We start from the raw sequence: 11,792 nt of genomic DNA, 5'->3' as shown, positions 1-11,792 counted from the left end.
AAGTAATATTTATGCATTTCTTGAAAGCACATTTAACAGAACCACAGACTAGCTCTATGATGCAAAAACATCTAATATTCTAATAAGCTGAAAGAAAATCAGTGAAAATTTCAATTCTAAGTATCAAAAACATTGTTTATAAATATGAAGGGGAAAAATCTGTTTCAAACACTCAGAAAATTAACTGGCTGGATGGCAGGAATCTTGTGTCTGTTTGGAATCACAATTATGCTGCAGCAGAAAAACAGACCAAGGTGTCTTCCAGGTCTCAGTAATTTAGGGAGGAGTGACACTCATAACCTGAGAGATATTCTGGTTATGAGGATCATCTGTAAGACTGTACCCTCTTTAAGATAAAAGCCATTAAATACCTTTCAAAGCACTGTATGAAGCACCCAGGAGCTTTTAGAGCATCTCAGTGATAGCAAGTCAAAAATAGGGCAAAACAAACCTTCTCTGACCCATTCTCAAAACGCCTCTGGCCTTACCTGGCTGCTGCCTTGCTGAGGAGCCCAGCCCATCTACTTTCCAGACTCTGCAACTGTCCAGTGATTTTTTTCTCTATCAGCCAGTTCAGCTGACTGGGCTAGTCTGCCTCCTTCTGCTTGAAGCATGTCTACAGTGGCCTTTCGATCATCCAAGGGTCGCTGGAGCAGCTATCGTACACATGATTAAAAAGAATGAAAAGTGATAACATGGGGTCGGTCACTTTAAAATTCACAATAAGAATAAAAAACAAGTCCCCAATCCCCACCCCAACCAAATACTAAGCTTAATAATAGAAGAAACTTTTTTCACCTTGAGGCAAAAACATAAGATGTACAGCACAGTTCCTACCATCCACGGAAACTTTTCATACATTTAAGTTTTTAAATGGAGCAGTGACTGCCATCATTACGTGACTAACAGGAAACTTACTTTGAACCGGGAGAAAAATGCACTGAAATAAAAATTAACACCCTCCCGATATTTAGATAGACTTTTCTTTATACATAAAATTATATAAATGCATTGTTTAAAATTTTGCTGACCCTAAAACACCAAAAACCTCTTAAGCTAAAGCTGTGGCTAAAACATTGAAATAGGATACTTAAGTCAAAGTGTTCAGTCCAATACATGCCACAGTAAACTAGTGCATTAAAGATAGTAAAAATAAATGTCTACCTTTCTCTTTCAGGATCACACAAAGTATGTGAGGATTCCACTAAAACTGAACACGCTTCTTAAAGTGTAAGCGAATGTGTTGTCTGCCACTCCCTGCGGCTGTTAGAGTTCCCTGTCCCAACATTCTCACTGACCTTCTGCTCTTGGATCTGTGCTTTCACACTTGATGCTCAGCAGCCGCCGCGGGTCTGTCGGAAGGGCTCGCTCAGCGCGGCCCGCTCCCCCGCGCCACGCTGCGCACCCCGAGGGCCAGGGTTGCCTCACCGCGGGCTGGCAGGTGGCTCCGGGCCGCGCCGGCCTCGGGTCCCGCGCTCCGGAAGTTAGTTTGTCCCTCCGGCAGCTGAGTCCCGCGTGCTGTGGTTGCCGCCTCCCCCGCCGCCGCCAGTCCCCGGGCCGCAGCCGCCGCGCCGTGGGCTGCATGTCCAGCAGCCGCCTGTATTCGCCGCCTCCCGCGCCGCCGGCCCCGCCGACCTCCCGGCCCGCAGCTGTCATGGTTCGGCACGAAAACTTCTGGCTGGGAACAAAAGGCGCCGTTTGCCCGCGGCTCGCTGGAAGGGCCGGGCTGGCGGGCGGCTCTTCACGCCCTCCCGGCGCCGCCGCGCCTCAGCCGCGCCTCAGCCGCGCCGGGCGGGCAGCTGCCCTGGAAGCCCAGGAGCGACGCAGAGCTCAGGGGAGGAGGGCGGAGAGGGAGCGGGGCGGGGGCAGGAAAAGGAGAGACCCGAGCGGACAGGGAGGGGATTGGAGGCCGAGGCACCGGGGGAGGGGCTTCCGCGCGGTTCGGGGAGAGAGAGCCCGGGCGCCAGCCGCTCGGCTCAGCAGGCCACGCCCCCGCGGCCCTCAGGCCGGAGGGAAAGCCCCGCCCCCGGGAGGGCGAAGGACGGGAGCCGCACTGCAGGAGTCTCGCCAAGCAGAGCAAATCCCCTGACAAGGGACAGTCCCGCCCTCTTCTCCCCCCACCCCTGGCCCAGCTCCCCCTCAGACCCCGTTGTGCCCATTCTAGTTATGGAATGAGAAGGCATTGCCTTGGAGGAGAAAAATAAGTACACACTAAAAGATGAAAGAAGCTAGGCAGCATAAGGGAATGAAAAGAATGGAGGTTTTGGAATCAAAAAGACCTGAAATTCAATGGCAGTTTTGCCTCTTACTGGCTTGTGATCTTAGGCCATTACACCTCTCTAAGCTTCTACAGTCTACCTCTTCTTCCAAAAACCAGGCAAACACTCTCTCCACTATTAGTTAACATTGCATTGAAGATGTTAGGCAAGAGAAAACAATTTGTGGCAGAAAAATTGAAAGAGATAAAACTACATTTTCACATTACATGAAAGTGTACTTGCAAAACCCAAGAGAATCAAAAATACAAATAAATCAAACAATGAAGTAATTCAATAAATAAGGTATCAGAACATAAAACCAACATATAAAAATCAAGTGTGAAGACTTCATACAATAGCCACACAAAAGGTACAATTTCAGGAATGAGCTAATAAGAAACATAAAATCTTTATGAGTAAAACAGTCTGCAACATACAAAAGCAGACTGAATAAATGGAAAGGTGTCCATAAAAATGTGTATTTACATATACATGTATGTATGTATGTATAGGTAAATTTAATATGACCCAAATAAAAATATCAATTTTTTTATAGAATAAAGTTGATTCATAAAGTTCATATTTTTATAGCTATGAAAAATCCTGAAGGAAAAAAAACAAGAATGAGAGCATACCAGATATTAAAACATACCTTAAAGTTCTGGTAATTAATAATAGTGTACTATAGTAAATGAATAGAAAGGCTAATGAAACAGAATGGGCAGCCATTCCAGAGCACAGGTTGGCTGGCTATATATTATGACCCAGCAATTCCACTGCTGGATATATGTATCTATGTTTGGTAGATAATACTCTTCACCAAATATTCCTACTTCCATGCCTTCTAGTTACTTGGCAGGATTACATATCAGTCAGCTGCAGGCAAGTAAAGCTTGCTTCAATTAACAAAATGTATATGATATTCTTTCTTCCTAGTGAAGCAATAATCATAAAAACTTGTGTCAGGATGAAGTTTTCATCAACTTGCATCCCTGAGTGACTATGATGAGCTAAGTATCCTTCTGATCGGGCTGAACATGTATTATGAGTGAAAAATTAGGGTATGTTTTAAAACAATGGACAAACAATATCTAGTTTGCAGGATGGTTGTGATAATTCTAAGATAACTTTACGGTAAAGTTTCCAGTACACTGACTGACAACGTATGCGCTCAATAAATGTTGGTCCCCTCCTCACCCTTGTTTTCCCTTTGTCTTGTCATTTGGCAGGTACGTCCTCACCTGGATCTGCTGGAAGAAATGTGCGATATCTTGATCTGGCTGATTTCCAGAGGCCAGCATACGACTTTTGTTTTCCATGAATTGCTGCAGCTTGTCAGAGAGATGTTCAAACATCTCTGCTTGGGGCAGGAGCTTCTTTAGAGAGCTCTCCTCTTGCTGCTGTAGACAGAGCTGTTCAAAGCACTGGCTCACCTCCGCCAGCTTGCCCTGCAGTACTGCAGCCGTGATGCTGTCTGCGTTCTCCATGAACTGGGTCACCATCGCACGGGTGGCCTCCAAGCTGCTCTTCTGCCGAGCAATGTCCTGCTTCAATTTCTGTCATCAAAAAAACATGGCTGCCAAGCTCCTGGCTCACTTATTCTAGGAGACCCGAGCCACAGACTAATAAACTTGTAATAACTACATGCTCACCCCCTCAAGGAGGTTTAGAGTTGCAACGAAGCCTTCAGAGTTCCCTATGTCTCATTCCCCCTAGTACTAGAACCCCTTCCACCAAATGACTATGCTGTCACCACTGTTCTTCAAGTTTAACAATGGTTTGGAAATTAGGTAGGAATATCTTCATATGGACTAGTCAATCAAAGTCTCATCATCAGAAGATTCATAAAAATGAATTCTTCTCCTGTTACTTTTGCAAAGTGATACAATTATGGAACATGGCAAATATAACCTATATGAAACTCTGGTGGTAGAGGTCTCACCATGTTAGTGGCAAGGGCTTCTTGGATGACTCCCAATGAGAGGGATGCCACCTGCTTCTCTTCCAGGTTTTTGTCCACCTCCCGGATGGACTGCAGCAAGCTGTCCGGGCTCTCCCGCACACTCTGAGACTGGGCAATCGCCTTCTGCAGCAGAGCAGAGCGTTCGACCAGGCCACAGGACAGGCTTTGGAAACGGCCAAGTATGGAATCTGGAAAGTCAAGGCCATGAAAAAAGAGAGTGGAGACTATTTTTGTGTTATGCTTTTAAAAAAGAATGTATTTAGCCCTGGCCAGTTGGCTCAGTGGTAGAGCGTCGGCCTAGCGTGCGGAGGACCCGGGTTCGATTCCCGGCCAGGGCACACAGGAGAAGCGCCCATTTGCTTCTCCACCCCTCCGCCGCGCTTTCCTCTCTGTCTCTCTCTTCCCCTCCCGCAGCCAAGGCTCCATTGGAGCAAAGATAGCCGGGGCGCAGGGGATGGCTCTGTGGCCTCTGCCTCAGGCACTAGAGTGGCTCTGGTCGCAACATGGCGACGCCCAGGATGGGCAGAGCATCGCCCCCTGGTGGGCAGAGCGTCGCCCCCTGGTGGGCGTGCCGGGTGGATCCCGGTTGGGCGCATGCGGGAGTCTGTCTGACTGTCTCTCCGTTTCCAGCTTCAGAAAAATGCAAAAAAAAAAGAATGTATTTAAATGGCATGTTAATTATCATAGTAATAGACATCAAGACAAATAGAAGGAATAAGCTTAAAGGGCATTAGTAGTTGAGCCGAATTCCATAGCATTATTATTTGGCACCTACTAAGTGCCAGAAATTGTGATAGAAGCTGAGGACTAAAGACAATCACAGTCAAATCCTGCTTTTTATAAATGTAAAAGAGCATAGGCAGAGGAAGGCACATCACAACTAACCGTGAAGACAAAAGCACGAGTGCCTCACACTGGGATTAAGAGTACTAGAGAAGCCTGAAAGAAGAACAATTATTTCTCTCTCATTTCTTTTGGGAGGTCAGGAGACCTCTTTTCCAGCAGAAGTCAGGAGTTTACAAAGCAAGCAACCTCTTGGCCACATCTTGAAGCACAAGCAAGATTTCATTATGTATGGTAAACAATTAATGTTATCAGCTAAGCAACAGAAAAAACTTCAGGGGTAAAGCAATTAAGAAATGTGAAATCTGGCCCTGGCCGGTTGGCTCAGTGGTAGAGTGTTGGCCTGGCATGCAGAAGTCCCAGGTTCGATTCCCGGCCAGGGCACACAGGAGAAGCGCCCATCTGCTTCTCCGCCCCTCCCCCTCTCCTTCCTCTCTCTCTCTTCCCCTCCCGCAGCGAGGCTTCATTGGAGCAAGGATGGCCCGGGCACTGGGGATGGCTTCTCGGCCTCTGCCCCAGGCGCTAGAGTAGCTCTGGTCACAACAGAGCGACTCCCCGGAGGGGCAGAGCATCGCCCCCTGGTGGGCGTGCCGGGTGGATCCCGGTCGGGCGCATGCGGGAGTCTGTCTGACTGTCTCTCCCCGTTTCCAGCTTCAGAAAAAATACAAAAAAAAAAAAAGAAAGAAAGAAATGCGAAATTTACTTGGGAGAGGAAAATGTAGGGTGTGGATAGAAGGCAGAAAGCCTAGGGAAAAGAGGTTGAAGCCAGACTGCAAAGGCCCTTCAATGACAGAAGAATCAAGTTCATGAGAGGGTAACCTATTCATGTTTATATCCTCAGCACCCAGCTAGGATCAGATACTTACAGAACACAATGGGATCTATTACAGAGGTACATACTAGGATTTAAGACCACATTATTCCTGTTGCCACTTCACACCTGTAGTTTCTTGAACACGCTTGTGGTCTGGGGCTGGCTCCCCTTCAATTCCCATGAGGTCACAAGCTGCTTTTTGGAGCTTTTCTACAGGTACTTGGTGCTCAGCCAATTCCTCCTGCAACTGCTGCTTGTCCATGAAAAAGGACAAAAGAAAAACATGTGAGTGAGTAATCAAAGCTGGTTCTAGGAATCCAGGACTACTAAGATGCTTTACAGAGTAAGTCTCAGCTTATCCACAGCCGTAGATACTAGAATAAATTGTTTAGGAATGGGATCTTCTCCCAGGCATCCCAACCCAACAGCAGCTTTTAACCTAAATACCAGTATTTGTTTTACTTTTGGATACTGTAAGCCATACAAAACCACAGCCTGTGTCCTGTCTTACCTTTGTTGTTGCAAGCTGCTGCTGCAGGACCCCAGGGTCAGAGGCAACAGTATCTGAGAGGAGCTTCCCCACATTGGCCTGGCAAGCCTGCATCCAGGCCTGCAGGCTGTCAGCACTGTTCTGGAACTGCCGGTAATGGCCTAGCAGCATGTTCAGGTGAGTACCCAATCGTGTACACTGCCAGAGAGGAGGGAAAGCAAGCTTAAGCAAGGCCCGGCAAAAGGTAGCAGCTGCCTAGGCCGAGTCCAAAGAGAGGCCCGGCTTTGTTACAGGGAACTCACCGTAACTACAGTTAGAAGTAGTACCGAGGCCTCCATGGATAGAGGGGTAGCAACGACCTTTTATGAGTGAGTTCCTTGCTGCTTGATTCTACTATTCACCTCAACTTTATTACATACAAGAGAAGATTTAGTGAGTTGGATGACAAACCACCAAAGTATTCAATAATATACATCAGGTTGCAGGCAGAAATGGCATTAAGAGGTACAAAAGTATTCCTTTTCAAGGGTTAAGAGGTATTGGTACAAAGCACAATAAAAGTAAGAAGAACTCACTAGACTCTATACCTGAGGAGCTAAACAGAGGTCTTCGATAGGAGTGAAAATAAGGATTAACCCTAGATGCTCTGTCCAGGAACACAGACTGCGTACGTGGTGCAAGCTTCCCCTGTGCTATGTCTCTCGGGAGCTGTGTCTGCTGGTCAAGATATAAGAGGTGAGCACCTCCACCTTCATCACCAGAGTGAGACATACCCAGTATGGCTAGGATCAGGCATCAGCCCATAGGCCTCTACATTTTACATTTTTGCACAGCTCAAAAAGACATTCTGCCTGTAGTCTATATACAGATGAGCTCACTCACTGTGTTGTGAGGTTTCTAAGCCTCAGAAACCACCCACAGTAGTGTGGGGGCTGCCACGATCGTTGACCCAGAGGCTGCCAGAGCCTCTTCCATACCTTTGAATGGAGAGCAGTGTATCTCTCTGTTGCATCCTTCAGCTTGTCCTTCACTAAGGTTCCAGTTGCTGATGGTTCTCTGCCTTCCTCAAAGCTGTTTTCAGTGTCCAACACTTTCTGTCCTGAGATAGTCACAAATCTCAAGTCTCCTCTGTGGGAAATGACGTCCTCTGAGAAGCTGCCCTGCCGCTTGAGGAGGGAGGGAAGGGCCTTGGGGCTGCTGCCTCCCTGGTGTATGCTCTCCAGCTCCTTCTCAGACCGTTCCAGCCAGTTTTCAAACTCCTGATGGTCCTGCAGAAACCTCTGCATCTCACCCCGTGGCGTCTGCACCTGCTTCAGCTCTGCCTCAGACTGGGCCAGGGAAGTAGCGTAGCGTTCCTTGAGCTCTCCTAGCTTTTCCTGCAGCGTCTGTCGCTCCTCAGGTGTGAGATCGTCGCCATGCTGGTCCAGAAAGGCCTGAGCTGATTGGGTGGCCAGGATAAAATTTGGCTGCTGAGACAGCAATTCTTGGTGTCGGCCTTGGCAAAAAATCCCCCAAAGGATAATCAGTACAGAAACCAGAACAATTTGATTATAACTATAACTAAAGGTGAAAGAGAAATTCATAGACCACATTTATAGATGTTCAGAAATCACTAATCTCTTTCTCTCTAAGCATGATGCCATATGCCAATTCCAGCTGAACTAACACATATAGAAACATACTTCTTAAACATATTTTATATGTATTATCTCATCTGACTTGTGGCACAATATGCAATGTGGGAAGACAATATAATATCAATATTAAAGATAGGGTTAAGTGAATACCAAAAAGACACACTACTGATAAAGGTCATGCAGATAGTTAAGGGATGAACTCCTGACCTGACTCTCTTCACTAAACTACCTTAGTCAAAGAGAAGGTACAAATTGCCAACTAATAGTTACCTACATTAATGGAAGGAGAGAATAAGCTGGGTGAGCCACACATGGGACAATATAAAAACTGCAAATTCTTAGCTGGGACTTGTCAGTCAATTATCTGTGAAGACAATTACCTACGTCCCTAACAGGAAAGATCTAGAAAAATTAATTTGTTAGTAAAAAATTTATATATTAGAGTAAATAGTGTTTCTGGACAGAACAGGCCATTTGTATGTGCTATCTCCATGTGTTTCTATGTGGACCTTCTTTCTATTCCAAAGGAATACAAGTGAAAGGAGGACAGTAGTGGTGGGTTTTTTTTTGTTGTTTCTTTACAGAGACAGAGAGGGAGTCAGAGAGAGGGATAGACAGACAGGAATGGAGAGAGATCAGAAGCATCAATCATCAGTTTTTTGTTGTGGCACTTATAGTTGTTCACTGATTGCTTTCTCATATGTGCCTTGACTGTGGGGCTACAGCAGACCGAGTAACCCCCTGCTCAAGCCAGCGACCTTGGGTCAAAGCTGGTGAGCTTTGCTCAAGCCAGATAAGCCCTGCTCTCGCTGGCGACCTCGGGGTCTCGAACATGGGTCCTCCGCATCCCAGTCCGACGCTCTATCTGCTGCGCCACCGCCTGGTCAGGCAAGTAGTGGTTGTTTTAACAATGTTCTTTCCGAGTCTAACAAAAGTCAGTGGGAGCTCAGTCAGTGTGCCTAAATATCTATACTGTTTACGCAACTACTGAGAGAAGGACTATTGCCTACGTTTCTTCAGGATATTATCCAATTTTAGCCTGTACCAACAGCAATCTGATAGCCTCAGATTCCAACATCCTCTCAGGGAAGCGGGGGTGACAAATATATATATATATATCCTGCTCACATAGATAGCAGGGAGCGTATAGCACCATATAGCCTATCTGTATAACATCCAGATGTCTCCTTCTCATCCTCTAACCCATCCACCATCAATACGGCAGTTTCCTTCCTAGAATGGAGATAGCCCTGGGCAAGCTGACTGCTGCCAGCAGGAGGTGTCAGGAAGGTTCCCATGACAGCAGAACCATCTCTGCTCTGTGCTGTTACAAGAGTGCCAGGGCTTAGGGGGGGACACAACACAATGAATCTTCCAAGCACAGAAGCATGCCAGAGGCAGAAATCCTATTAGTACATGATAAGGCAATGGACCACACAAGCTGTTCAATGAAGCGCTCCAGCTAAATCAGATTGGCTTTGCTAGAAAGATATCACTACTAAAACATGTGATCCATGTGTTTTTAAGTGCCCTGAATATATAAGCATCCCTCAATCATGTAATACAATGTGCCTGCACATGTCAGTTAATGTCCCAGGAGACACTTTATCTGGTTGGTTCACTGGTTAATCTCTAATGCCTGTCATATAGCAGGTGGTTAATATTTGCTAAATGAATGAATAAATGAGTAGAGATACATAGTAAGAAATGGTTTCATGAGTGCAATAGGAAACCATTAAAAGAGTATAGCATGTTAGAAAGATCCCTTTAGTGTGGGGGATGGATTGGAGGATAAAAGCCAACAGGAAAGGAGACCAGTAGAAGATGACTTGATAGCAGTCGGAACTACAATAACATCTCACTGGAGATAAAGCAGTGTGGCTGCTGTGAAAGAGAGATAAGCAACATGGGGTTTGATGACCGATGCGATATGGGGCAGTGAGGCAGGGAAAGGAATCTAAGATGAGGTCTAATTCAGGCAGTGAGTGGGCATACAGGAAGGAGAACGTGTTTGATCAGGGAGGGGCAGTATAGGAAACATGAGTTCCACTTGTCAGTTTGAGGCGCTTGTGATTCCAAGTCACCGATAGAGGTTTATATACTGGCTTGAAGCTCAGCACAGGCATTTGGGCTGGAGACAAATATACACATGTAATTATTTAGTATAAATGATAACTGAAATGTCATAAATGGACAAGACTAGAAAAGTATATTCTGAAAGATGAGAGGAGGCCTAGAACACTAGCGGAAAGCACAAAAGCACTAGAAAGGGGGGCCTAGGGGAAAGATTATGAAGGGCAGAGCAGCGCTGTGCAAAGTAAGGGGCAGAGTACTGCAAGGTGAGCGCCCAACAGTGACAAAGCTGCTGAGACATCAAAGAGATAAACTGAACAGCTCACTGGATCTATGAGCAAGGTTATGGTAAGTTGTCCAGGGCAGAAGAGAGTCCCCAGCACAGTGAGGACAAGCTAACACCCTCACCTTCATCTTCTCACATCGCTTGTCCAGTTTCTCTGCGGTGTGGTTCACTCCCGTGTGACCATCAGTGGTATCCAAGTCTCCTTTCTCCAGGCTAGCTCCTGACAGCCGCTCCATCTGTCCAGCAGGGGAGCCCACTGAGGCCATCCAATCCAAGAGAGCATCGATCTGACTTCTGTTTTCAGCCAGTTCCTTTACTGCCTTGCTCTGAAAGCCACAGAGGGAGCCCAGTGGGAAGGCCACAGATACTCAGCAATTACAGGGTACAGGTTAAGTCAAGAGGGAAATTTTTACGCTAAAGAAAAAGAGAAGCTCCAAGACACGGTGAAATCAGTCACTGACCCACAAAAAAGAACAAGCATCTAAATGTATTGAAAAAAATAATTATTTAAAATTATCTCTAGATTTTCTCTATACCTTACTGTTTTAAAAGGTAGAGTGGGAGGGAGAAAATCCCAGGATTTTATTAAAAGGCTTCATTTTATTAGGAGGCGATTTAGTCCTGGCACCCCAGCAAGTCTCACAGCATCCTTTCTAGATATGCAAGTGATACACTGCCTCCTAGGGTAAGAGAGAACACAGTCACACTCAACTCCCTGGCTGCTCCTCCCTAAGGGAAATAGTCTCCTGCTATCCCTTTCTCTGTCAAAAGAGCATTAAGTTCTGAAACTATTTTCTGACTCTCCAAGTATTTTAATTGATTGAAAAGATATGCCATGGGATACATTCATATAGCTCAGAATTCGTCTTCAAGTAACTTATTTCTCTTTTCTCTACTTCCCTGTTAGCATCAGAGTCTGTGGCCAGACAAAGGATTCCAATTCAATCTGCCAGTGCCGAGTGGGCACACAAGACCACCTGAGACCTCCCTTCTCACAGGGTATCCCAGTGCTGACTCCCACTGAAACCACAGTGGCAGGTGGGGGGTGGCTTGCAGCCCACGAATACTCCCCATCCCCCCAGCACTCTCGAGTCACGAGTCTAGATTCCTGGAAGAAATATGACATTTGCATTGTCCTCCTCAGAGTACCTCTTTCTCACTAAATTCTTTCTGACATTTTCCAACTAGAGTACTGAGCACTCAGCAGCCAGATTTTTTTTTGGGGGGGGGGGGGTAGGAGTAATATGAATTTCCTACCAACTATTCCTGACTTAAAATTCTTCAGGATGTTTCTTGTAAAAAATAAAATGTTGGTTCACAGATCTGTTCCTGAAACAGCCCTTGTTCATGAGTCTATGCTCTCTATGAGGCAGTTTCCCCTCATTACCTTTCATTTGTGTAAGTACCAAAACATTTTTGGAGAAATAG

General features: G+C 46.1%; 1 protein-coding gene across 1 annotated transcript; it reads right to left on the bottom strand.

The window, feature by feature from the left end:
- Positions 1–1,741: 1,741 nt before the first annotated feature.
- LOC136398122 (microtubule-actin cross-linking factor 1, isoforms 1/2/3/4/5-like) lies at positions 1,742–10,630 on the bottom strand. Its single transcript, XM_066372528.1, has 7 exons — positions 10,501–10,630; positions 7,346–7,863; positions 6,390–6,566; positions 6,005–6,128; positions 4,201–4,409; positions 3,500–3,814; positions 1,742–1,804 (listed from the first exon to the last, which is right to left on the bottom strand). Exons 1-7 carry the CDS (start codon positions 10,628–10,630, stop codon positions 1,742–1,744), a joined length of 1,536 nt encoding a protein of 511 aa, XP_066228625.1.
- Positions 10,631–11,792: the final 1,162 nt, after the last annotated feature.

Source organism: Saccopteryx leptura, chromosome 3 (genome assembly GCF_036850995.1).
Source record: "Saccopteryx leptura isolate mSacLep1 chromosome 3, mSacLep1_pri_phased_curated, whole genome shotgun sequence".
Classification (NCBI taxonomy): domain Eukaryota; kingdom Metazoa; phylum Chordata; class Mammalia; order Chiroptera; family Emballonuridae; genus Saccopteryx; species Saccopteryx leptura.
Note: the sequence above shows the minus strand (reverse complement) of the source record. Positions and strands in the feature narration are given on the sequence as shown.

What these genes read in the sequence shown, in the direction of transcription:
- LOC136398122 (XM_066372528.1), bottom strand. Translation starts at nt 10,630, where the DNA reads ATGGCCTCAGTGGGCTCCCCTGCTGGACAGATGGAGCGGCTGTCAGGA. An exon ending in AGAGAAACTGGACAAGCGAT is followed by an intron (nt 7,864 to 10,500) that starts GTGAGAAGATGA and finishes TTTTTTGCCAAG; the next exon opens with GCCGACACCAAGAATTGCTG. An exon ending in AAGCCCTTGCCACTAACATG is followed by an intron (nt 3,815 to 4,200) that starts GTGAGACCTCTA and finishes TTTTGATGACAG; the next exon opens with AAATTGAAGCAGGACATTGC.